We start from the raw sequence: 27,384 nt of genomic DNA on the forward strand, positions 1-27,384 counted from the left end.
AACCTTGGCTCACTGCAAGCTCCACCTTCTGCGTTCATGCCTTTCTCCTGCCTCAGCCTCCCGAGTAGCTGGGATTACAGGTGCCCGCCAACACATCTGGCGAATTTTTTTTTTTTTCGTATTTTTAGTAGAGACGGGGTTTCACTGTGTTAGCCAGGATGGTCTCAATCTCCTGACCTTGTGATCTGCATGCCTCGGCCTCCCAAAGTGCTGGGATTACAGGGGTGAGCCACCACATCCGGCCATTCCCCTCTTTATGTACAGCAGGATTCCCCCATTGCATGGGGGAAACCAAGGGATGGAACAGGAAGGGCACACCTGTCCTACAGATGTAGAACTTGGGGCCATGGTACATGCATCCGTGGCTCCCTCAAGTTCCCCTCCCCCTCCCCAAGGCTACGTATGTTGGCATACATCATTCATTTAACAAATACTTGAGTTCCTACAGAGTGCCAGGCACTGTCATAAATACTGAAGGTCCAAGAGTGAGTAAGAAAGTCCATGTTTAGATTCTACGGGAGGAGACCATCAGCAAATACAGCGTAACCCATCAGGTCCCCAGTGCAAAAAGGGACATCGGGTTGAACAAGGGAAGCAGAGCTATTGCGTAGATTGTTAAGAAGCTTTTGAGGCCTTTAAAGTAGGGAATGAAGAGTGAGCATGTTCTCATCACCTGGCTAGGAAGAAACAAGACCCATGTCTGGAGGCTGACTCAGGCCCCACTGATGCTCAGTCCAGGGTTTCTGTGAGGTATATTTTTACTAAAATTCAGATTGGCTTCAGCTGGGCGCAGTGGTTCATGCCTGTAATCCCAGCACTTTGGGAGGCCAAGGTGGGCACATCACTAGGTCAGGAGATTGAGACCATCCTGGCTAACACAGTGAAACCCTGTCTCTACTAAAAATACAGAAAATTAGCTGGGCGTGGTGGTGGGCGCCTGTAGTCCCAGCTACTCAGGAGGTTGAGGCAGGAGAATGGGGTGAACCCAGGAGGCGGAGCTTGCAGTGAGCTGAGATTGCGCCACTGCACTCCAGCCTGGGTGACAGAGCAAGACTCCATCTCAAAAAAAAAAAAAAAAAAAAAAAAAGACTGGCTTCAAATTTTGTTTCCCGATTTATTTTTATTTTTATTTTGAGATGGAGTCTCGCTCTGTGACCAGGCTGGAGTGCAGTGGTGTAATCTCAGCTCACTGCAACTTCCATCTCCCGGGTTCAAGCAATTCTCCTGCCTCAGCCTCCTGAGTAGCTGGGGACTACAGGTGCCAACTACCATGACTAGCTAATTTTTGTATTTATTAGAGACGAGGCTTTGCCATTGACCAGGCTGGTCTCAAACTCCTGACCTCAGGTGATATGCCCATCTTGACCTCCCAAAGTGCTGGGATGACAGGTGCGAGCCACTGCCTGGTCCGTTTCCTGATTTTCATTCTACCCTCTCTGACTTCAGGACATGGAGGTGACACATGGGACTACAAGAGTCACGTGATGACCAAATTCGCTGAGGAGCAGGATGTACGTCGTAGTTTTGAAAAAACTGCTGCTGACTGGCCGGAAATGCAAACGTTGGCTGGTGCTTTTAATTCAGACCAGTGGGGCTTCCGGCCTCGCACGGTGGTTCTGCACGGAAAGTCAGGAATTGGGAAATCGGCTCTAGCCAGAAGGATCGTGCTGTGCTGGGCGCAAGGTGGACTCTACCAGGGAATGTTCTCCTACGTCTTCTTCCTCCCCGTTAGAGAGATGCAGCGGAAGAAGGAGAGCAGTGTCACAGAGTTCATCTCCAGGGAGTGGCCAGACTCCCAGGCTCCAGTGACGGAGATCATGTCCCGACCAGAAAGGCTGTTGTTCATCATTGACGGTTTCGATGACCTGGGCTCTGTCCTCAGCAGTGACACAAAGCTCTGCAAAGACTGGGCTGAGAAGCAGCCCCCGTTCATCCTCATACGCAGTCTGCTGAGGAAAGTCCTGCTCCCTGAGTCCTTCCTGATCATCACCGTCAGAGACGTGGGCATAGAGAAGCTCAAGTCAGAGGTGGTGTCTCCCCGTTACCTGTTAGTTAGAGGAATCTCCGGGGAACAAAGAATCCACTTGCTCCTTGAGCGCGGGATTGGTGAGCATCAGAAGACACAAGGGTTGCGTGCGATAATGAACAACCGTAAGCTGTTCGACCAGTGCCAGGTCCCCGCCGTGGGCTCTCTGATCTGTGTGGCTCTGCAGCTGCAGGACGTGGTGGGGGAGAGCGTCGCCCCCTTCAACCAAACGCTCACAGGCTTGTACGCAGCTTTTGTGTTTCATCAGCTCACCCCACGAGGCGTGGCCCGGCGCTGTCTCAATCTGGAGGAGAGAGTTGTCCTGAAGCGCTTCTGCCGTATGGCTGTGGAGGGAGTGTGGAATAGGAAGTCTGTGTTTGACGGTGACGACCTCATGGTTCAAGGACTCGGGGAGTCTGAGCTCCGTGCTCTGTTTCACATGAACATCCTTCTCCCAGACAGCCACTGTGAGGAGCACTACACCTTCTTCCACCTCAGTCTCCAGGACTTCTGTGCCGCCTTGTACTACGTGTTAGAGGGCCTGGAAATCGAGCCAGCTCTCTGCCCTCTGTATGTTGAGAAGACAAAGAGGTCCATGGAGCTTAAACAGGCAGGCTTCCATATCCACTCGCTTTGGATGAAGCGTTTCTTGTTTGGCCTCGTGAGCGAAGACGTAAGGAGGCCACTGGAGGTCCTGCTGGGCTGTCCCGTTCCCCTGGGGGTGAAGCAGAAGCTTCTGCACTGGGTCTCTCTGTTGGGTCAGCAGCAGAAGGCCCCAGGAGACACCCTGGACGCCTTCCACTGTCTTTTCGAGACTCAAGACAAAGAGTTTGTTCGCTTGGCATTAAACGGCTTCCAAGAAGTGTGGCTTCCGATTAACCAGAACCTGGACTTGATAGCATCTTCCTTCTGCCTCCAGCACTGTCCGTATTTGCGGAAAATTCGGGTGGATGTCAAAGGGATCTTCCCAAGAGATGAGTCCACTGAGGCATGTCCTGTGGTCCCTCTATGGTGAGTACCCCAGGCAGTTTTATCCTATGCCGTGTGCTGAGCTCTGTGTCTCTACTGCTGGGACTTGACGTGACTTCCAGGAACTTCAAGGTCCCAGAGAATTCTCTCAGGATGAATGGCCCAGATGACGTCCAGCTGGCTAAAATGCCAGGACCGGAATCTGGCGCATTGTCCACACCTGGGAAAGGTCTTTCACAATACAGGGCCCCGCCTAAGACTCTAAAGGAAAGGCTCTGGGGTTGAAACCCAGGAATATGTGGTTTATTTTATTATTTTAAGTCAGAGTCTCACTCTGTTGCCAGGCTGGAGTGTAGTGGCACGATCTCGGCTCACTGCAAACTCCACCTCCCAGGCTCAAGAGATTCTCCTGCCTCAGGCTGCTGAGGAGCTGGGACTACAGGCATGCACCACCATGCCCAACTAGTTTTTGTAATTTTAGTAGAGATGGGATTTTGCCACGTTGGCCAGGCTGGTCTCGAACTCCTGACCTCAGGTGATCCACCCTCCTCAGCCTCCCAAAGTGCTGGGATTACAGGCGTCAGCAAGCCCCTCCCATGAATGTGACCGCTCAGGTTTGTGGACTGCTTATTTGGTATGGGGTCCAGGGCCGTGCTGTCCAGTAGAGGGTTCTGTGATGGAAATATTCCATGTGCCTTGTCCAGTAGGACAGCCACCAGCCTCATAAGCCTGTTGAGCATCTGAAACGTGGTGAGTGAGACTGTGGAGGTGAAACTCATCTCACTCCATTTCAACTCGTTTGTATTTCTTTTCTTTTTTTGAGACAGAGTCTCACTGTGTCACCAAGGCTGGAGTACAGCAGCATGATCTTCGCTCACTGCAACCTCTGCGTCCCGGGTTCAAGTGATTCTCCTGACTCAGCCTCCCAAGTAGCTGGGATTATAGGCATGCGCCACCATACCTGGCTAATTTTTGTATTTTTAGTAGAGACAGGGTTTCACCATGTTGGCCAGGCTGATCTCGAACTCCTGACCTCAGGTGAGCCACCTGCCTTGGCCTCCCAAAGTGCTGGGATTATAGGCATAACCTGCTGTGCCCGGCCTCATTTGTATTTAAATAGTCACATGTAGCTGATGCTTACTGAATAGTGCAGGTCTAGAAAACACACTTTGCTGGACTGTCTCAGTGTCATCCTCCTATGACCCAGAACACAGCAGTGACGAATGTGGACAGGCTGGCTGGACGAGGATTGCTTGAGGGCAGGTTTTTGAGCCCAGCCTGGGCAACAAAGTAAGACCCTGTCTGTGGACAGGCTGGGTGCAGTGGATCATGCTTGTAATCCCAGCACTTTGGGAGGCTGAGGTGGGTGGATCACGAGGTCAGGAGTTTGAGACCAGCCTGGCCAACATAGTGAAACCCCATCTCTACTAAAAATACAAAAATTAGCCAGGCATGGAGGCGCACACCTGTAATCCCAGCTACTCAGGATGTTGAGGCAGGAGAATTGCCTGAACCCAGGAGGCGGAGGTTGCAGTGAGCCGAGATCACGCCACTGCACTCCAGCCTGGGCATCAGAGTGAGACTCCATCTCAAAAAATAAAAAAATAATAAAGCATCAAATTATCACATGGGGCTGGGCGCGGTGGCTCATGCCTGTAATCCTAGCACTTTGGGAGGCTGAGGCAGGTGGATCACATTAGGTCAGGAGTTCGAGACCAGCCTGGCCAACATAGTGAAACCCCATCTCTGCTAAAAATACAAAAATTAGTGGGGCGTGGTGGTGGGTGCCTTTAATCCCAGCTACTCGGGAGGCTGAGGCAGGAGAATTGCTGGAACCCCGCGGGCAGAGGTTGCAGTGAGCCAAGATGGCACCACTGCACTCCAACCTGGGTGACAGAGTGAGACTCTATCTCAAAAAAAAAAAAAAAAAAAAAAAAAATTCACATGGGAGAGGTCTGGCACAGCACCTGCTGTGAGCTAAGGCCTTGATAACATGGCAGCTACCCTTGGTTGGAAAACAAGTACAAATGCTTGCTTTTTAGGAGGTGAGCTCATGTCAGTGCAGAAATAAAGAACAGCTTGCCTGTTACTTTGTTCTTTCCACAGCCAAGGGGAGTCACAGTCTGGGCAATTTTCCTGTAGATTGGCTGAAAACGTGCACAGCCACAGGCTAAGCACTGAGATGGGAAATTTACATATAAAAAGTCACAGCTACTTGTGTTCACAGCTACCCTGTGCTATACTTCCATTCATTCACTTTCTTCTTCTTTTTTTTTTTTTTTTTTTTTGAGACGGAGTCTTGCTCGGTCACCCAGGCTGGAGTGCAGTGGTGCGATCTCGGCTCACTGCAACCTCCACCTCCTGGGTTCAAGCGATTCTCCTGCTTCGGCCTCCCTAGTAGCTGAACTACAGTTGTCCACCACCACACCTGGCTAACTTTTGTATTTTTAGTAGAGATGGGGTTTCACCATATTGGCCAGGCTGGTCTCGAACTCCTGACCTTGTGATCCTCCCACCTTGGCCTCCCAAAGTGCCGGGATGACAGGCGTGAGCGACTGCGCCCGGCCTCTATTTTTCTTTTATTCTTCAGGGCAAACCCATGAGGTTAGCTCCCTGTTCACAAACGTGGGAAGGTATACACTCAGACACGTGGGAAGGTATAAACTCAGACAGGAGGTGATTGCCAGTGGACGGGAGACTAATTGCTCCAATTTTTAGGTGTACGATACAATATTAACTACAGGCAAGACATTGTACAGTGGATCTCTAGAACTTTTTCATCTCACATCACTGACCCTTCATGCCCATGAAACGATAACTCCATCTCCCCTGCTCCCCAGGCCCCCGGCAGCCTCCACTCTATTTTCTGCTATTTTAGACATTTCAAAGTAGAATCATGAGCCCAGTGTATTGGTGGCTCACGCCTGTCATCCCAGCACTTTGGGAGGCCAAGGTGGGTGGATCACTTGAGGTCAGGAGTTCGAGACCAGCCTGGCCAACATGGTGAAACCCCATCTCTACTAAAAAAATACAAAAATTAGCCAGGCATGGTGGTGGGCACCTGTAATCTCAGCTACTTGGGAGGCTGAGGCAGGAAAATCACTCGAATTTGGGAGGCAGAGGTTGCAGTGAGCCAAGATCATGCCACTGCACTCCAGCCTGGGAGATAGAGACTCCGTCTCCAAACAAAAAGTAGACTCGTGCAGCATTTTGCAGTGTTTGTCCTTCTGTGACTGGTACAGCTCACCTAACAAAATATCCTCCAGGTTCGTCCACGCTGTCATAAACGGTAGAATGTCCTGCTCTAAGGTCGAGTAATATTCCATTAACGTATGTATCACATGTTCTTCGTTCGTCCATGGATGGACATGTAAGTTTTCCAGATCTGAGCTATTATGAAAATACCACAGTGAGCGTGGGAGACCAAACACCTCTTCCACATCCTGATCTCAGTTCTTCCAGGTATATACCCAGAGGTAGGATCGCTAGGTCCTACGGTAGCTCTATTTTAATATTTTTTTATGAACCTCTGTACTGTTTTCCACAGCTGTTGCACAGTTTTCCACAGCTGTTGCACAGTTTTACGTGCAAGTGGGGCTGGAATTGAAGCAAAGATCTGATGCAGGGCTGGGCGCGGTGGTGGCTCACACCTGTAATCCCAGCACTTTAGGAGGCCAAGGCGGGGGCAGATCATGAGATGAGGAGTTGGAGACCATCCTGGCCAACATGGTGAAACCCCATCTCTATTAAAAATGCAAAAATTAGCTGTGCGTGATGGCATGCGCCTGTAGTCCCAGCTACTCGGGAGGCTGAGGCAGGAGAATCGCTCGAACCCAGGAGGCAGAAGTTGCAGTGAGCCGAGATTGTGCCACTGCGCTCCAGCCTGGGCAACAGAGCGAGACTCCATCTCAAAAAAAAAAAAAAAAATCTGATTCAGGAGCTGGTGGTTCCCAGTCATGCCTGCATACCCCCTCAGGTATCGATATATCCGGGAGGCAGGGTGGACACAGGGCTAGTCATGCAAAGTGTGATGGCAGCCGCTAAGTTGCCTCAGGGCCTCTAAAGCCACCCTGGTCTCACCTCGACAGCTCGGTCCCTCTCCTCCGACGTGTTGTCACGACTGCTCATGTTAAACTCCATCCCACGAGCCCATGTTTCTATCCCCCCTGATGTAGGATGCGGGGTAAGACCCTCATTGAGGAGCAGTGGGAAGATTTCTGCTCTGTGCTCGGCACCCACCCACACCTGCGGCAGCTGGACCTGGGCAGCAGCATCCTGACAGAGCGGGCCATGAAGACCCTGTGTGCCAAGCTGAGGCATTCCACCTGCAAGATACAGACCCTGATGTAAGGCTGCCCGCCCCCTACGAGAGAATCCCTTCCCATGACGCTATCCAAGCTCTCCCCTACCTCCTGAGAGACCCATCTGAAGCCTTTCAAGTGCAGCCTGAGGGCATAAGTGCCACCAAAGGTGTAGGAACCAAGTTCCCAAAAGCACAGAGTGGGGAGTCGCTAAAGACCTTGTGATCGGCCGGGCACAGTGGCTCACGCCTGTAATCCCAGCACTTTGGGAGGCCGAGGCGGGTGGATCACCTGAGGTCAGGAGTTCAAGACCAGCCTGGCCAACATGGTGAAACCCCATCTCTACTAAAAATAAAAAAAAAAATTAGCAGGGCATGGTGGTACGTGCCTGTAATCCCAGCTACTTGGGAGGCTGAGGCAGGGGAATTGCCTGAACCAGGGAGGTGGAGGTTGCAGTGAGCCAAGATCGCACCACAGCATTCCAGCCTGGGTGACAGAGTGAGACTCCATCTTAAACAAAAAACAAAAAAAAACCTTGTGATGATGTTACTGAAGCAGGCTCCTTGACACCAGGTTTGGACGGGTTTGGATGGATTAAGCTCCCCAAGGCAGGGATTGTTAATACTCTTTCATACACCATTCCCAGTAGCTGGCCCATCACAGGCACTCAGGTATTCGTTGTTTTAAAAGGAAATACAATTAATTAGAAATTTGCAAGTTAGAATGGGAAAAGGATGGGAAGGAAAAATGAGGATACAACTAAACATCACCAGTGTCGAATGTGTCTCCCCTTCCCCATTGCAGGTTTAGAAATGCACAGATTACCCCTGGTGTGCAGCACCTCTGGAGAATCCTCATGGCCAACCGTAACCTAAGATCCCTCAACTTGGGAGGCACCCACCTGAAGGAAGAGGATGTAAGGATGGCATGTGAAGCCTTAAAACACCCAAAATGTTTGTTGGAGTCATTGAGGTACGTCTCTGGTAGAGCTTTTGCCTTGTTTTTCTTCGTTTACTTGCGTTTGAAATGATTACATAAAGTGGCAAAAATTAAAGAGCTGCAAAGATGGAAAAGTTTTGGTGATGGATGGTGGTGACTATTGCAGGAGTTGAGTGCCACTGAATTGCACACCTAAATAGTTAAAATAGTGCATTCGGTTATAAATACTTTATCACAATTTAAAAAACTCAGTTTCATTAAAAATTGTTCATGCAGAGGCAAGGTCTCGTTTGTTTGCTCAGTCTGATCTTGAACTCCTGGGCTCAGGTGGTCCTCCCACCTTGGCCTCCCAGAGTACTGGGATTATAGGCTTGAGCCACCATACCCAGCGAGATTTTAATTGTATAGAGGTTGAATGTGCCCTTCTGGGCCGGGCACGGTGGCTCACGCCTGTAATCCCAGCACTTTGGGAGGCCAAGGCAGGCAGATCACTTGAGGTCAGGAGTTCAAGACCAGCCTGGCCAACATGGTGAAACTCCATCTCTACCAAAAATACAAAAATTAGCCAGGCGTGGCAGGCACCTGTAATCCCAGCTACTCGGGAGGCTGAGTCAGGAGAATCTCTTGAACCCGGCAGGCGGAGGTTGCAGTGAGCTGAGACCGTGCCACTGCACTCCAGCCTGGGCAACAAGAGCAAAACTCTGTCTCAAAGGAAAAAAAGTGCCCGTCTGGCAGTTTCTCCCAGTGGTTAATCTTACATACTATCGCATAATATCAAAACTGGGAAACAGATCCTGGTATGGTGTGTGTACATTATTCTATAGCAGTTTATTACATCTAGATTTGTGTAACAGTCACAGTAACCAAGATGCTCTGGGGTCACACACCCCTCCCTAACCGCACCGTTCCTAATCCTCAGCAGCCACGTGTGTCTTCCATCTCTGTATAACCTTGTCATTTTGACAATGCTCTTAAAGTGAAATCGGTGTGGTACATCGTCGCCTGAGACTGGCTTTGCTCCATCAGCGCTTGAGATCCACCCAAGCAGTCAAGTGTTACACACTTTGTTCCTTTCTGTTGGTGACGGCCATTCAATGCTATGGAGTGCCACAGTTTAACCATTCATCCAGGGACACGTTGGTTGGTTGGTCGGTCCCAGTTTGTGGCTCTTACTGTGGTTTGTAAGTCCTGGGAAGGTGGTTTTTTCATTAGATTAGCTTGGTTTAGAGATACAACTATTTCATGTTTATATAGTTTTCTTTTCTTTTTGACTGAGTCTAGCTCAGTTGCTCAGGTTGGAGTGCAGTGGCGTGATCTCAGCTCACTGCAACCTCCACCTCCCTGGTTCAGGCGATTCTCCTGCCTGAGCCTCCCAAGTAGCTGGGATTACAGGCACCCGCCACCATGCCTGGCTAATTCTTGTATTTTTAGTAGAGATGGGGGTTTCACCATGTTGGCCAGGCTGTCCTCGAACTCCTGACCTCAAGTGATCCACCGGCTGTGCCCTCCCAAATAAAGTATTCTGAGACAGACAAGTACAAGCCCTGCTTTGAGCTTTGTTAGCTGGCACATCAACTAACATCGAAGAATAGTAAGAAAGAAGAAGAATTTGCTTTGCACCATGTGGTGTTTGCCTGGCAGCCAGGGAACTGCACTTTAAGAAGATGTAACCCAGGGAAATTAGCCAAAGCATAAATGTTGTCTCAGGATGGAAATGCTGTGCCTGACATTGTGTGGGGTTTATCTGGGAACAGATGGAGGAAGCTGCATGCTCACTCTTTTGCTCACTGTCTGCACCACAAGTGCAGAGAGCTGGAGCTTAGATTCAAAGAATAAATAAGATAGACGTTGTCGGAAAAGATGGATGGAGGCTATTTGGGGCCAAGGAAGGAAAAAGCATGAAGTCACTTAGGTCCAGCTTCCTGGAAGTCTAACGAATTTACCTTCTCATAACTCAACTAATGAATTTACCTTCTCATAACTCACAGGGGCAGGAGTGTTGCTCTCTTCTCTTCACTCCTGTATTCCCGGAACCTAGAACTGCTCTATTCCTAACACCTGGCCCGTATTCCCCAAAGTACTTATTGGATAGAGGGATGGGATGATCAGCTAAGTCTCTAAATGGGAGACTTTGATGTTGGAAGATGGATTGGGCCACATCGTGAAGGGTTTCCATTTCACTATCACATTGAGGAGTTGGAACTTCCTTTATTCAATAACGACAGATGCTTGATTCTGCGTATAGTACATGTTCCAGGGATGTGCTGATGAATGAAACGAGATTCTTTGATTCGATAACGACAGATGCTTGATTTTGCATGTAGTACTACGACATGTTCCTGGGACATGCTGATGAATGAATTGAGATTCTTTTTTTTTTTTTTTTTTTGGAGACAGAGTCTTGCTCTGTTGCCCAGGCTGGAGTGCAGTGGTGAAATCTCGGCTCATTGCAAGCCCCACCTCCTGGGTTCACGCCATTCTCCTGCCTCAGCCTCCTGAGTAGCTAGGACTACAGGCGCCTGCCACCACGCCCGGCTAATTTTTTTGTATTTTTTTAAGTAGAGACAGGGTTTCACCATGTTAGCCAGGATGGTCTCGATCTCCTGACCTCGTGATCTGCCCGCCTCGGCCTCCCAAAGTGCTGGGATTACAGGCGTGAGCCACTGCGCCTGGCCGAGATTCTTTTATTCAATAACGACAGATGCTTGATTCTGTGTGTAGTACTATGACATGTTCCTGGGACATGCTGATAAATGAAACGAGATTGTTTCATTCAATAACGACAGACGCTTGATTCTGCGTGTAGTACTACGACATGTTCCAGAGATGTGCTGATGAACGAAACGAGATTGCTGCTCTCATGGTGCTCACAGGCCAGCACAGGGAGAGCTGAACAAGACAAAAAGAATGATGTGTGCACACACACGGCAGGAGCATGTATAGGCTTGGAGAGCTCTAAAAGTTCTGTCCAAAATTCAACACAGACCAGGCACGGTGGCTCATGCCTGTCATCCCAGAACTCTGGGAGGCTGAGGCGGGTGGCTCACCTGAGGTCAGGAGTTCGAGACCAGCCTCGCCAACATGGTGAAACCCCGTCTCTACTATAAATACAAAAATTAGTCGGGCATGGTGGCATGCACCTGTAATCCCAGCTACTTGGGAGACTGAGGCAGGAGCATCACTTGAACCCGGGAGGCAGAGGTTACAGTGAGCCGAGATTGCGCCACTGCACTCTAGCCTGGGTGACAGAGTGAGACTGTCTCAAAAAATAATAATAATAAAATAAACCTGCTTCCTTCATCTCTGCCCTAGCCAGGCACTGGCCTAAGTGTTTCTTGGCTATTCTAATATTCTAATCCTCACAACCATCGCTGAGGTCGGTAGTGCTGTTGTCCTCATTTCCAGGGCATAAACTGAGTCACAGAGATGCTAAGCTATTTGGTTAACAGGGAATTAAGTGATGTGTTAGATTTGGGGGTGGATGTGCTGGCTCGTGGGGTAGCTGTGTACGTTCCTCTTTCGTAAATACTGCCGGTCATCCCGGAAGCTCGTGCCCTTCAGCAAATGCTCGAGTGCCCTTTGTGTACCAGGCACTGTCGCAGCTGCCAAGGGGACCATAGAGAACAAAGCAACCAGGCCTCCACCTTCATGGAGATGACATTCTAGGAAGGAAGACAGGCAGGAAACAAGCACTAACATAAGTATGTGGAACGTTGGGTGGAGGCCGGGCACAGTGGCTCACGCCTGTAATCCAGTGCTTTGGGAGGCCAAGGCGGGTGGAGCACAAGGTCAGGAGTTTGAGACCAGCCTGGCCAACATGATGAAACCCCATCTGTACTAAAAATACAAAAATTAGCCAGGTATGGTGGTGGGCACCTGTAATCCCAGCTACTCAGGAGGCTGAGGCAGGAGACTCGCTTCAATCCGGGAGATGGAGATTGCAGTGAGCCAAGATTGCGCCACTGCACTCCAGCCTGGGTGACAAGAGCAAGACCCTGTCTCAAAAAAAAAAAAAAAAAAAAAGTTGGCTGGGGTGGGTTGCTATTGAATGTTGAGACAATGGAGGGAAGTGGGGTAGGCACCATTTAAGGTCTGGCTTACCCGAAAGGCGACCTTCAAGAGACATGAAAGGACGTGAACCCCATGAAAACCTGAGGGAGGGAGGAGGGGAGGTTGCACTGGAAGGAACAGCAATTTCTCAGGCCCGGAGGCAGGAGCAGACAGAGTTCGAGGACCAGGAAAACGGCCAGCGCTGCTGGCGTGTGCTGAGTAGAGGGGAAATGGGCTGTTTTGGACAAGAGCTGGGATTGCTTCATGCTGCCTGTCTCTGCAGGCTGGATTGCTGTGGATTGACCCATGCCTGTTACCTGAAGATCTCCCAAATCCTTACGACCTCCCCCAGCCTGAAATCTCTGAGCCTGGCAGGAAACAAGGTGACAGACCAGGGAGTGACGCCTCTCAGTGATGCCTTGAGGGTCTCCCAGTGCGCCCTGCAGAAGCTGATGTGAGTGCCACTTCCTTTCCACCAGGATTATCGTAACTTCCACCGGGATTATCGTAACTTCGATTCTCCAGGTCATGGTGGGAGGGAAATGAGCAGATGTACAAACCAGGGGTGAGGAAGGAAGTTGGGACCTCCCAAGACCTGCCCAGTGTGGGGTGTAAGAGTGACCTGAAAAACATCTGTTCTTGCTCCCAAACTCTAAATGGAGATAAAAGGTGGACGCGGGAATCAGCCAGGTGGAAATTGCATAATGACCTTCCCTCCTGATAAAGCTCTCCTGGGCGTGAGGCTTATGTGTGCAGCTTACACTGTGGGTTAGTGAATGCTTGGCCCCACGACTGGAGAGGTATACCCACTCAGTCACTCAAAGAACACGGGTGGGGGTCAGGCTCCCCTCTGCCTGGTAAAGTCCAGGCCAGAGCTCATGCATTCTGGGCTTCTGGGCACAGAGAGGCTCAAAAAGGAGGAGGGTCACCCAAAATCCCAATCCCACCTCCTTCTATGGAGACGAGGGAGCCCAGTGCAGGGATGAACCCAGGCCTGTGTTGTTCTAGCAGAAGGGCCTCCGAGTGGAAACGCAGGGGGCAGCAGTTCTGCACCCCTAACACCTAAAGGGATATCACTTCTTTCCTTTTCCGTGTCAGAGTTTTGTTGTTGCCCAGGCTGAGTGCAGTGGTAAGATCCTAGCTCACTACAGCCTCAACTCTTGGGCCCAAGTGATCCTCCCACCTTGGCCTCCCAAAGTTCTGGGACTACAGGTGTGAGCCACCATGCCTGGCCCACTTGCTTACTGATAACTGATCTAGGCAGGGAGGCGAAGCAGCAGCAGCAGTTATAGCAACCACTATTCAATGCTTACTGAGCTGTGCCAAGCACAGCGCTAAAATCCCTCCAACCCTTCCTCGCCGAGTTCTCAAAACAGGTCTACGGAGCAGGTGCTCTTGATAACCCTATCGACAGATGAGACAGCTTCAGAAAGGCCGTGTCACTTGTCCACAGTTGGACGGTACTGGGATAGTGATGCCGGGAGTCAAGGGTGGAGCTGATTCAGCTGAGCCACCCAGTATGGCAGCCACTATCCACGTGTGGCCAGCCAAATCTAAATTAAATGGGAAAGTCAGTTTCCTCATCACACTAGACCCATGTCAAGAGCTCAGTAGCCATGTGGGGCTAGCAGCTCCCATTCTGGACAGCGCCGCTCTAGGTGACCTTTAATCTTACCTGGATGGCAGTGCTGGTATCAGCAGTGAGACATCCAGGCTCAGAGGGTGACATCTGAGCTCTCGATCTTGGGTGTCATATTCTCAAGGGGAAGGGGCGTTCACTCCAAGTTCTCGTTACAGGAAAACACATATCACTCATGTAGCAGACTGTGTCTGGAATCACTTCAGTGCTACATAAAAAGCTGCTTAAATAGCCAGGTGTGGTGGCTCACGCCTGTAACCCAGCACTTTGGGAGGCCGAGGTGGGCAGATCACCTGAGGTCGGCAGTTCAAGACCAGCCTGGCCAATGTGGTGAAACCCCATCTCTGCTAAAAATACAAAAAAATTAGCTGGGCATGGTGGCAGGCGCCTGCAATCCCAGCTACTCGGGAGGCTGAGGCAGGAGACTCACTTGAACCCGGGAGGCGTAGGTTGTGGTGAGCCAAGGTCACGCCATTGCACTCCAGCCTGGGCAACAAGCGCAAAACTCCATCTCAAAAGCAGACAGAGTATCTAGTTTATGCCTAAGGGTCATGATGTGTTAGATGTAGTTTTGGGGGGTGGGTCTTGCTCACTGTTCTGGAGTACAGTGGCACAATCACAGCTCACTGCAGCCTCTACCTCCCAGGCTCCAGGGATCCTCCTGCCTCAGCTTCCCAAGTAGCTGGGACTACATGCATGTACCACCATGCCCGGCTAATTTTTTCTTTTTAGAGACAGAGTCTTGCTATGTTGCCCAGGCTGGTCTCGAACTCCTGGGCTCAAGCAGTCCTCCTGCCTCAGCCTTTCAAAGTGCTGGGATTACAAACACAAGCCACGGTGCCCGCCCTAAGTGTACTTTTAAATTGGAAAAATTGGCCCAGTACAGTGGCTCACGCCTGTAATCCCAACACTTTGGGAGGCTGAGGCAGGCAGATCCCCTGTGGTCAGGAGTTGGAGGCCAGCTTCGAGACCAGCCTGACCAACATGGTGAAGCCCTGTCTCCACCAGAAATACAAAAATTAGCCAAACATGGTGGTGCATGCCTATGATCCCAGCTACTCAGGAGGCTGAGGCCGGAGAATCATTTGAACCTGAGAGCAGAGGTTACAGTGAGCTGAGATCATGCCACTGCACTCCAGCCTGGGCAACAGAGCGAGACTCCATCTCAAATAAATAAATAAAAATAAATAAGAAAATAAATAAATTGGAAAAATTACTCATTTCGGCAAAGCCTTACATCACAGCCATGTGGGGACTGGAAATGGCTGAGCAGTGATTGTTGCCCAGCCATTCCCCATTGTGACTGGCAGATCTAATCACCCACAATACTTAGAGTATTCTTTTGGGGCTGATGCACTGGAGTTGAGTTTGCAAGTTAAAGGCAGAGAGGATGCGACTTCACCATATGTCTGCAAGGACATGCCAACTATGGGGGTGGTACGTCTTTCCCCTCCTTGTAAAGGAGGGAGAGATGGAACTTTAAGAAGGCATCTCATCATGTCCTCTCTGGGGCTCTCTTCTTGCAGACTGGAGGACTGTGGCATCACAGCCACGGGTTGCCAGAGTCTGGCCTCAGCCCTCGTCAGCAACCGGAGCTTGACACACCTGTGCCTATCCAACAACAGCCTGGGGAACGAAGGTGTAAATCTACTGTGTCGATCCATGAGGCTTCCCCACTGTAGTCTGCAGAGGCTGATGTGAGTCTGCCTTGCTCCCCTGCAAGGACTTCCTAGCTTTCTAACATAGCGTGGTGTAGCTCTCAAAGCAGAAAGCAGTGGGGAGGGGGTGTGGACATCATCACATGAAGGGACCTGGTATATGCTGAATTCTGTCCATGTCTCCTAGGTTTCATCCTTTCTTGGAAAATTCTGTGTCTGCCTTTGTGTTATCTTACAGTGGGAAGTCATTTGTTCAAGGACAGTCAGTTCTCATAATTGGAGGTCATCATGTTCTACAAAGTCACTCTTGAGCACTGAACCAGCCAGCATGGAGCCATTGCCCCTGGGAGAGGTACAGGGTTAGCTTCCTGTGAACCTCTAGTCACGTTTTCATCAATCGATGAAAATGTATTTCATGTTTCTGTTCAATGACTTTTACTTGATACACATCGTTGATTCGTTAACATGGAGCACATGACCAACGGCACCATGACTCGTGCCTGACAAAGCCCATCTGACACAAGTGATGGACCTCACAGCCTCCCCACGCTCCCCAGCATTGGAGAGCACTTTGGCGCTATGCTAGGAGGTCATTTTAAACATTATTGCAGCGGGGCGCGGTGGCTTACGCCTGTAATCCCAGCACTTTGGGAGGCTGAGGCAGGTGGATCACTTGAGCTCAGGAGTTCAAGACCAGCCTGGCCAACATGGTGAAATCCCATCTCTACTAAAAATACAAAAAATTAGCCGGGTGTGGTGGTGCATACCTGTAATCCCAGCGACTCAGGAGGCTGAGGCAGGACAATCACTTGAACCTGCGAGGTGGAGGTGGCAGTGAGCTGGCATGAGCTGAGATCGTGCCATTGCACGCCAGCCTGGGCAACAGAGTGAGACTGCATCACAAAACAAACAAAATTGCCCACAAAAAGCACAAAAATCCAACAAACACGGCACTCTAAATACCCTCAAAAAGGACATTGTTGACAGTGGAGAGCTGAAATCAGTTCAGCCTCCACTGGGAGCAACGTGTGTCTGGAGACTCAAGTTCTTCTCTGCTCTGCACACGTGCATGACCAGGAAGAACTGAGCACTCCCAGTATTGATTTGGAGAATTACCAACACATTATAGCAAGTAGGAAAATTCACAAATACAGAATCCATGAATAATGAGGATCAATTGTGTTGATTACTACTGTGTTTATTAGTTGCTAGTGATACAGACACAGATGCAGTTCTCATTATTTTTCCAAAAGTTATTGGGGTACAGGTGGTTACATGAGTAAGTTCTTTTCTTGTTGTGTTTTGAGACAGTCTGGCTCTGTCATCCAGGTTGGAGTGGCATGGCGCAATCTCAGCTCACTGCAACCTCCACCTCCCCTCCTAGGTTCAAGCGATTCTCCTGCTTCAGCCTCCCAAGTAGATGAGATTACAGCTGTGCACCACCACACCTGGCTACTTTTTGTATTTTTAGTAGAGGCAGGGTTTTGCCATGTTGTGTAGGCTTGTCTTGAACTCCTGACCACAGGTGATCTGCCTGCCTCGGCCTCCCAAAGTGCTGGGATTACAGGCATGAGCCACCATGCCCAGCTAGGTTACATGAGTAAGTTCTTTAGTGGTGATTTGTGATATTTTGGTGCATCCATCACTCAAGCAGTGTACACTGCACCATGTTTGAAGTCTTTTATCCCTCGCCTCCCTCCCATTCTTCCCCCAAAATCCCCAAAGTCCATTGTATCATTCTTATGCCTTTGTGTCCTCATAGCTTAGCTCCCACATATCAGTGAGAATATACGATGTTTGGTTTTCCATTCCTGAGTTACTTCACTTGGAATAATAGTCTCCAATCTCATCCAATTCACTGCAAATGCTGTTAATTCATTCCTTTTTATGGCTGCATAGTATTCCATCATATGTGTGTGTGTGTGTTTCTTTATCCACTCATTGATTGATGGGTATTTGGGTTGGTTCCACGATTTTGCAATTGTCAGTTGTCCTGCTATAAATATATAGGTACAAGTATCTTTTTCGAATATTGACTACTTTTTCTCTGGGTGGATGCCCAGTAGTGGGATTGCTGGATCAAATGGTAGTTCTACTTTTAGTTCTTTAAGGAATCTCCACACTGCTTTCCATAGCGGCTGTACTAGTTTACTTTCCCACCAGCAGTGTGGATGCGTTCCCTGATCACCACATCCACCCCAGCATCTACTGTTTTTTATTTTTTGATTATGGCCATTCTTGCAAGGGTGATGTGGTATCACATTGTGGTTTTGATTTGCATTTCCCTGATTATTAGTGATGTTGAGCCTTTTTCATATGTTTGTTGGCCATTTGTATATCTTGAGAATTGTCTATTCATGTCCTTAGCCCACTTTTTGATGGGATTGTTTTTTCTTACAGATTTGTTTGAGTTCATTGTAGACTCGACTCTAGATTATGAAGATTTTCTCCTACTCTATGGATTGTCTGTTTACTCTGCTGACTTTTTTTTTTTTTTTTTTTTTTTTTTGAGACGGAGTCTTGCTCTGTCGCCCAGGCTGGAGTGCAGTGGCGTGATCTCCGCTCACTGCAAGCTCCGCCTCCCAGGTTCACGCCATTCTCCTGCCTCAGCCTCCCCAGTAGCTGGTAGCTGGGACTACAGGCACCCGCCACCACACCCGGCTGATTTTTTTGCGTGTGTTTTTAGTAGAGACGGGGTTTCACCATGTTAGCCAGGATGGTCTCGATCTCCTGACCTTGTGATTCGCCTGCCTCGGCCTCCCAAAGTTCTGGGATTACAGGCGTGAGCTACCGCGCCCGGCCTCTGCTGACTATTCTTTTGCCATGCAAAAGCTCTTTGGTTCAATTAGGTCCCAGCTATTTATCTTTGTTTTTATTGCATTCACTTTTGGGTTCTTGGTCATGAAATCCTTGCCTAAGCCAATGTCTCGAAGGGTTTCTCCCATGTTATCTTCTAGAATTTTTATAGTTTCAAGTCTTAGGTGTTTGTTTTTTTTTTTTTTGGAGACAGAGTCTTGCTCTGTCACCCAGGCTGGGGTGCAGTGGTACGATCTGAGCTCACTGCAACCTCTGCCTCCCAGGTTCAAGTGATTCTCCTGCCTCAGCCTCCCCAGTAGCTGAGATTACAGGCACCGGCCACCACGCCCAGCTAATTTTTGTATTTTTATTAGAGATGGGGTTTCACCGTGTTAGCCAGGCTGGTCTCGAACTCCTGATCTGCCCACCTCAGCCTCCCAAAGTGCTGGGATTACAGGCGTGAGCCGCCGCACCCAGCCAGGTTTAAGTCTCTAATACATCTTGAGCTGATTTTTGTGTTAGGTGAGAGATGAGGATCCGGTTTCATTCTCCCACATGTGGCTAGCCAATTATCTCAGCACCCTTTGTCGAAAAGGGTGTCTTTCTCCACTTTAGGTTTTTGTTTGCTTTGTTGAAGATCAGTTGGCTGTAAGTATTTGGGTTTATTTCTGGGTTCTCTATTCTGTTTCATTGGTCTATGTGCCTGTTTTTGCACCAGTACCACACTGTTTTGGTGACTATGCCTTATAGTTTGAAATCAGGTAGTGTGATGCCTCCAGATTTGTTCTTTTTGCTGAGTTTTGCTTTGGCCACACTGGCTCTTTTTTTGGTTCCATTTGAATTTTAGAATTGTTTAATTCTGTGAAGAATGATGGTGGTATTTTGATGGGGATTGCGTTGAATTTTGTAGATTGCTTTTGGCACTGTTATCGTTTTCACAATATTCTACCCATCCATGAGCATGGGATGTGTGTCCATTTGTTCATGTCGTCTGTGATTTCTTTCAGCAATGTTTTGTAGTTTTCCTTGTAGAGGTCTTTTACCTTCTTGGTTAGGTATATTCCCAAGTTGTGTTGTTTTGTGTTGTGTTTTGCAGCTGTTGTAAAAGGGGTTGAGTTCTTGATTTGATTCTCTGCTTGGTTGCTGTTGGTGTATAGAATTATTGATTTGTGTACATTAATCTTGTATCTGGAAACTTGAATTATTTTATCAGTTCTAGGAGCTTTCTGGGGGAGTCCTTAGAGCTTTCAAGGTAAACATTCATATTGTCAGCAAACAGTGACAGTTTGACTTTCCTGACTTGGATGCCCTTTTTATCTTTCTCTTGTCTGATTACTCTGGCTAGGACTTCCAGTACTGTATTGAAGAGGAGTAGTGAGAGTGGGCATCCTTGTCTTTGTTATGCATGCATCTAAGTGAAGAGACAACCTGAACAGGCCAAGTGTGAGCAACAAGGCTGTGTATTCACTTGGGTGCGAGCAGGCTGAGTCTGAAAAGAGAGTCAGCGAAGGGTGATGGGATTGGAGCTAGTTTTTTTTTCTTTTTTTATTATACTTTAAGTTGTAGGGTACATGTGCACAACATGCAGGTTAGTTACATATGTATACATGTGGCATGTTGGTATGCACCCATTAACTCATCATTTAACATTAGATATATCTTCTAATGCTATCTCTCCCCCCACCCCACAACAGGCCCCAGTGTGTGATGTTCCCCTTCCTGTGTCCATGTGTTCTCATTGTTCAATTCCCACCTATGAGTTGAGAACATGTGATGTTTGGTTTTTTGTCCTTGGGATAGTCTGGAGCTAGTTTTATAGGTTAGGGGTAAGCAGTGGAAAGTAACAGTCTGGGACCGTTTATTGCGGGCAGGGGAAGAATGTCACATGGTACACTGTCACAAGGTGGGAGGGGTCACAGGGCACAATGCCACAAGGTTGATTGATCAGTTAGGGTAGAGCATGTTACAATGATAGAATGTTGCAGGGTTGGCTAATCAACTAAGACAGGAGCTAGCTGTTTTTCTTTTGTGGTTTTCCTGTTATCCTAGACTTTCTGGCTCCAGGAGGCCTTCTGGATGTGTACATGTGGGTCACAGAGGTCACCACGGCTTGACCATGTTGCATGCTGCTCAGAAGACCTCAGTCTTATTCCAGTTCTCAAAGGGAATGCTTTCAACTTTTCCCCATTCAGTATTATGTTGGCTGTGGGTTTGTCATAGATAGCTTTTATTACATGAAGGTATGTCCCTTGTATGCCAACTTTGCTCAGAGTTTTAATCATAAAGCATTGCTGGATTTTGTCGAATGCTTTTCCTGCATCTATTGAAATCACGTGATTTTTATTTTTAATTCAGTTTATGTGGTGTATCACATTTATTGACTTGTACATGTTAAACCATCCCTGGTATGAAACCCACTTGATCATGGTGGATTATCTGACATGTTGTTGGATTTGGTTAGCTAGTATTTTGTTAAGGATTTTAGCATCTATGTTCATCAAGGATATTGCTTTGTAGTTTCTTGTGTGTGTGTGTGTGTGTGTGTGTGTGTGTGTGTGTGTGTGTGTTTCTGTTATGTCCTTCCCTGGTGTTGGTATTAGGGTGATGCTGGCTTCATAGAATGAATTAGGGAGGGTTCCTTCTTTCTCTATCTTGTGGAATAGTGTCGAAAGGATTGGTACCACTTCTTTTTTTTTTTTTTTTTTTTTTTTTTTGACACGGAGTCTCACTCTGTCGCCCAGGCTGGAGTGCAGTGGCGCGATCTCGGCTCACTGCAAGCTCTGCCTCCCAGGTTCACACCATTCTCCTGCCTCAGCCTCCCTAGTAGCTGGGACTACAGGCGCCCGCCACTGCGGCTGGCTAATTTTTTTTTGTATTTTTAGTAGAGACGGGGTTTCACCGTGGTCTCGATCTCCTGACCTCGTGATCCGCCCGCCTCGGCCTCCCAAAGTGCTGGGATTACAGGCGTGAGCCATCGCGCCCAGCCACCACTTCTTCTTTGAACGTCTGGTAGAATTCTGTGAGTCCGTCTGGTCCTGGACTTGTTGGTAATTTTTAAATTACCATTTCAATCTCGCTGCTTGTTACTGGTCTGTTCAGGATATCTAATTCTTCCTGATTTAAGCTAGGAGGGTTGGATCTTTCTAGGAATTTATCCATGTCTTCTAGGTTTTCTAGTTTATGTGCATAAAGGTGTTCCTTATAGCCTTGAATGATCTTTCGTATTTCGGTGGTGTCAGTTGTAGTATCTCCTGTTCCGTTTCTCAGTGAGGTTATTTGGATTTTCTCTTCTCTTCTTGGTTAATCTTGCCAATAGTCTATCAATTTTATATTTTCAAAGAACCAGCTTTTTGTTTCATCTATCTTTTGTGTTTTTTTGTTTCAGTTTCACTTAATTCTGCTCTGATCTTGGTTATTTCCTTTCTTCTGCTGGGTTTGGGGTTGGTTTGCTCTTGTTTCTCTACTTCCTTGAGGGTGTGACCTTACAGTGTCAGTTTATGCTCTTTCAGCCTTTTTGATGTAGGCATTGAGGGCTATGAACCTGTTAGCACTGCCTTTGCTGTATCCCAGAGGTTTTGATACATTGTGTCATTGTTGTTCAGTCTGAAGAATTTTTTAATTTCTGTATTGATTTCATTTTTGACCCAGTGCTCATTCAGGAGCAGGTTATTTAATTTCCATGTGTTTGCATGGTTTTGAAGGTTCCTTTTGGAGTTGATTTCCAGTTTTATTCCACTGTGGTCTGAGAGAGTGCTTGATAAAATTTCAATTTTCTTAAATTTATTGAGGCTCATTCTATGGCCTGTTATGGTCTATCTTGGAGAAAGTTCCATGCACTGTTGATTAGAATGTGTATTCTGCAGTTGTTGGATGAAATGTTCTGTATAGATCTGTTAAGTCCATTTGTTCCAAAGTATAGTTTAAATCCATTGTTTCTTTGACTTTCTGTCTTCATGACCTGTCCAGTGCTGTTAGTGGAGTATTGAAGTCCCCCAGTATTACTGTGTTGCTATCTATCTCATTTTTTAGGTCTATTAGCAATTGTTTTATGAATTTAGGACCTCCAGTGTTAGGCGCATGTATGTTTAGAATTTTGATATTTTCCTGTTGGACAAGGATTATATAATTATATAATGTCCCTTTTTGTCTCCTTAACTGCTGTTGCTTTAACATTTGTTTCATCTGATCTAAGAATAGTAACCCCTGCTCGCTTTTGGTGTCGATTTGTGTGAAATGCCTTTTTGTACCCCTTTACTTTATGTGAGTCTTTATGTGCTAGGTGAGTCTCCTGAAGGCAGCAGATGGTTGCTTGGTGAGTTCTTTATTCTGCATTCTATATCTTTTAAGTGGAGCGTTTGGACCATTTACATTCAGTGTTAGGATGGAGATGTGAGGTACCGTTGCATTCATCGTTCTCTTTGTTGCCTGTGTATCTTAGGTTTTGTTTTTTGTTTTTGCTTATTAACTTATATTTTTGTTTTGTAAGTCCTGTGTGATTTATGCTTTAAAGAGGTTCTGTTTTGATGTGTTTCCAGGATTTGTTTCAAGATTTAGAGCTCCTTTTAGTGGAGTCTTGGCAATGGCAAATTTTCTCAGCATTTGTCTGTCTGAAAAAGACTGTATCTTTCCTTCATATAAAATGCTTAGTTTTGCTGGATACAAAATTCTTGGCTGATACTTGTTTTGTTCGAGGAAGCTGAAGATAGGGCCCCAATCCCTTCTGGCTTGTAGGGTTTCTGTTGAGAAATCTGTTAATCTGATAGGTTTTCCTTCATAGGTTATCTGGTGCTTCTGTCTCACAGTTCTTAAGATTCTTTCCTTCATCTTAATTTTGGATAAGCTGATGACAATGTGCCTAGGTGAAGATCTTTTTGTGATTAATTTCCCGGGTGTTCTTTGTGCTTCTTGTATTTGGATGTCTAGTTCTCTAGAAAGGCCAGGGAAGTTTTCCTCAGTTATGCACCCACGTATGTTTTCCAGGCCTTTAGAATTCTTTTTTCTCAGGAATACCAATTATTCTTAGGTTTGCATTTAACATAATCCCAGACTTCTGGAGGCTTTGTTCAAATATTCTTTTTTCTGTCTTTGGTGGATTGGGTTAATTCAAAGACCTTGACTTCAAGCTCTGATTTTTTTTTTTAATTTTTTTTTTTTTTTTTGAGACAGAGTCTTGCTCTGTCACCCAGGTTGGAGTGCAGTGGTGCAATCTTGGCTCACTGCAACCTCCGCCTCCTGGACTCAAGCAATTCTCCTGCCTCAGCCTCCCAAGTAGCTGGGACTACAGGTGTGTGCCGCCACACCCAGCTAACTTATTTTTTATTTTTTATTTTTATTTATTTATTTATATATTTATTTACTTATTTATTTATTTTGAGACGGAGTTTTACTCTTGTTGCCCATGCTGGAGTGCAATGGTGCAATCTCGGCTCGCTGCAGCCTCTGCCTCCTGGGTTCAAGCGATTCTACTGCCTCAGCCTCCCGAGCAGCTGGGATTACAGGCATGCACCACCATGCCCAACTAATTTTTTGTATTTTTAGTAGAGACAGGGTTTCTCCATGTTGGTCAGGCTGGTATCGAACTTCCAACCTCAGGTGATCCACCCGCCTCGGCCACCCAAAGTGCTGAGATTATAGGCATGAGCCACCGTGCCCAGCCTGTATTTTTAGTAGAGATAAGGTTTCACCATGTTGGCCAGGATGGTCTCGAACTCTTGACCTGGTGATCCTCCTGCCTTGGCCTCCCAAAGTGCTGCTGGGATTACAGGTGTGAGCCACCGTGCCCAGCCTGAATTTCTTTCTTCTACTTGTTCAATTCTATTGCTGAGACTTTCCAGACCATTTTGCATTTCTAAAAATGTGTCTAAAGTTTCCTGATTTTTTTTATTGTTTTTAAGCTATTTCCTTGAATATTTCTCCCTTTGCTTGTATCATATTTTGGATTTCCTTACATTGGGCTTCACATTTCTCTAATCCCTCTCTGATTAGCTTAATAACTAAGCTCCTGTATTTTTTCAGGAAATTCGAGGATGTCTTCTTGGTTTGGATCCATTGCTGGTGAACTAGTGTGATTTTAGGGGGATGTTAAAGAGCCTTGTTTTGTCATATTACCAGAGTTGGTTTTCTGCCTCCTTCTCATTTGGGTAGGTTCTGTCAGAGGGAAGGTCTTAAACCTGGCCAGGTGTGGTGGCTGACACCTGTAATCCCAACACTTTGGTAGGTCAAGGTGGGCAGATCACCTGAGGTCAGGAGTTCGAGACCAGCCTGGTCAACATCATAAAACCCCATCTCTACTAAAAATACAAAAATTAGCCAGGCGTGGTGGTGCATGCCTGTAATCCCAGCTACTCAGAAGGCTAAGGCAGCAGAATCTCTTGTGTCCAGGAGGCAGAGGCTGCATTGAACTGAGAGCTTGCCACTGCACTCCAGCCTGGGTGACAGAGCAAGACTCCTCAAAAAAGAAAAAAAGAAAAAAAAACAAATATGACCCCACCCTACACAGAAGCAGACTGCAGCTGGGAGGAGAGCAGCAGCTCACTTGAGGCCATGCTGGGGAATGAGCGTCATGATCTTCTTTCCCATGTGTGTGCCCCACAGGCTGAATCAGTGCCACCTGGACACAGCTGGCTGTGGTTTTCTTGCACTTGCGCTTATGGGTAACTCATGGTTGATGCACCTGAGCCTTAGCATGAACCCTGTGGAAGACAATGGCGTGAAGCTTCTGTGTGAGGTCATGAGAGAACCATCTTGTCATCTCCAGGACCTGGAGTGAGTTTCCCATGGGCGTTGGGTCAACTCTATCATACTGGGGTCTGGAGTTCCTGAAAGGTCAAGAGATAGGAGCAGGGAGACCGGAACCAAAAACTGCTTTCAGGGTGAGCTGACACTCATTTTCCCAAGGGCAATCTAGGTAAACTGAGGTGTTGACACCACGGTGAGCATGGGAAGGGCCGATGGAGCCTCATGGGAGGAACCATGAGTTCTGAGAAGCCCTTGATACCTAAACACTGTGCATTCCTCAGAGGAAGGCATCTTGCCCTAAGTTCATCTTCAGCTATTTATCTGTATGGAGAAGGGAGAGTGCTTGTCTCTTAATCTCTTTCCCTCTGGGGCTCAAATTTCTTCACCCTTTGTTGAAATGTTTCTATTGAATAGGAATATCCCATTATTAAACAGACTGTAGAAAAAGTAAAAGAGCTCAGTGAGCAAAAATCGATCTTCAGTCTCACAACCATGCAGTCATCCCTGTTAGTGGTTTGGATGTCTTCTGGGGTTCTCTTGTTCTAGATGCAAGCGTGCATTTGATGTTTTACAAAGAAAGGATCATAGTAGTCAGCACTTAATGCAACTTAATGCGTTCTCTTTTTTTCTTTTTGTTTGTTTGTTTGTTTATTTTGAGTCTTGCTCTGTTGCCCAGGCTAGAGTGCAGTGGCATGATCTCTGCTCACTGCAACCTCCGTGTTCCAGGTTCGAGCGATTTTGATTTTTCTGCCTCAGCCTCCTGAGTAGCTGGGATTACAGGCGTGTGCCACCAGGCCTGGCTAATTTTTGTACTTTTAGTAGAGACGGAGTTTCACCATGTTGGCCAGGCTGGTCTTGAACTCCTGACCTCAGGCAATCCACCCGCTTTGGCCTCCCAAAGTGCTGGGATTACAGGTGTGAGCCACTGCACCCCGCCAAGCACTTAATGCATTCTTAACATGTGGCAGGCAGAACACTTAATATTTTGTATATCTAATCTCATGTAGTCTCACCACCCCCCATCATATCCAGTGGAGAACTGAACTCCCAAGAAACCAAAACTTTGGCATTGGTCTCACATTGTGTCTAAGGATATGTCTATTATAATAAATGAAGTACAGTAAGGTATTCCATTGAATGGTGTAGCCTTTAAAAATCTTCTAAACTTTAAAAATCTCCTAAAGCTGGACACGTACCTTATATCTAGTGTTTTCATCATGAGCATAAATGATTTCATTCCAAACGCTTGTATGCTTGGTAGCATTTGCTTATTCATTACAAAGGCAGAATTAATGGACCACAAGTGGGGTATCATTTTGAGATCTCTCCCTTCCCAAGAATAAAATAAAGGACTTTGGTATGGATTCTAGTTCACAAACTTCTGAGTGCCCCCAAGTATTAATTCTACCATTTGTTTTAATTGTTTCAAGCCCTACTTCTGCATGGTGTAGAATCTTAATCTTAGTCAATTAGAGACATCGTTTTTTTGAGATGGCATTTAAGTGCTGGGAGATTAACTGGATCTCTCCATCACCATTTATCCATGCTAGCGCCAATGACTAGGTCACCCCCACCTGGTCTTCAAGGGTTGGCCCTCACAACTGCATCCGTTTTTTCTTTTGTTTGTTTTTTGCTTTGCTTTGTTTTGGTTTGGTTTTTTGTGTGTTTTGTTTGGCTTTGGTGGGGTTTTGTTTTTGTTTTTGTTTTGAGACAGAGGTTCTTTCTTGTTGCCCAGGCTGGAGTGCAATAGCGCAATCTCAGTTCCCTGCAACCTCCACCTCCTGGGTTCAAGCAGTTCTCCTGCCTCAGCCTCCCGAGAAGCTGGGATTACAGGCACCTGCCACCATGCCTGGCTACTTTTTTGCATTTTTAGTAGAGACGGGGTTTCACCATGTTGGTCAGGCTGGTCTCAAACTCCTGACCTAAGGTGATCCACTCACCTTGGCCTCCCAAAGTGCTGGGATTAGAGGCGTGAGCCACTGTACCCAGCCTGCATCCCTCTTTATTCTTCACCCGATGGCTCCTGAGGATGGACCGTCCCCCTCCCCAGTGCTATCATCCTACCCTTAGCCTCCCAAGCTGAAGACAGACTTGGAGGCCGTTTCAGTAATTTCTCCTGCGATAAACCATTTAGATGTTATTTATGGGGCCACCCACCCCATCTTCCCCATTTTTCCTAAGAATAGAAGCACAAAACTTCCCCTTTTGGATTCCAGACCTTTCAGCATTTCAGTAACTTCTGTCCCCTTTTCTCTCCATCTTGGCTCT

The 27,384-nt window shown here is 47.4% G+C and overlaps 1 protein-coding gene across 1 annotated transcript in view; it reads left to right on the forward strand.

Moving 5' to 3' along the window:
* Window positions 1-27,384, forward strand: part of NLRP5 (NLR family pyrin domain containing 5) — a 63,688-nt gene that overhangs the window by 26,555 nt on the left and 9,749 nt on the right. Inside the window, exons 8-13 of the mRNA XM_003809864.5 lie at window positions 1,447-3,037; window positions 7,171-7,341; window positions 8,101-8,268; window positions 12,569-12,739; window positions 15,451-15,621; window positions 24,973-25,143. Coding sequence (XP_003809912.3) covers window positions 1,447-3,037; window positions 7,171-7,341; window positions 8,101-8,268; window positions 12,569-12,739; window positions 15,451-15,621; window positions 24,973-25,143 — 2,443 coding nt within the window. The remainder of the gene's footprint in view (window positions 1-1,446; window positions 3,038-7,170; window positions 7,342-8,100; window positions 8,269-12,568; window positions 12,740-15,450; window positions 15,622-24,972; window positions 25,144-27,384) is intronic.

The sequence above is a fragment of the Pan paniscus genome, chromosome 20, assembly GCF_029289425.2.
Source record: "Pan paniscus chromosome 20, NHGRI_mPanPan1-v2.0_pri, whole genome shotgun sequence".
In the NCBI taxonomy this organism is placed as follows: domain Eukaryota; kingdom Metazoa; phylum Chordata; class Mammalia; order Primates; family Hominidae; genus Pan; species Pan paniscus.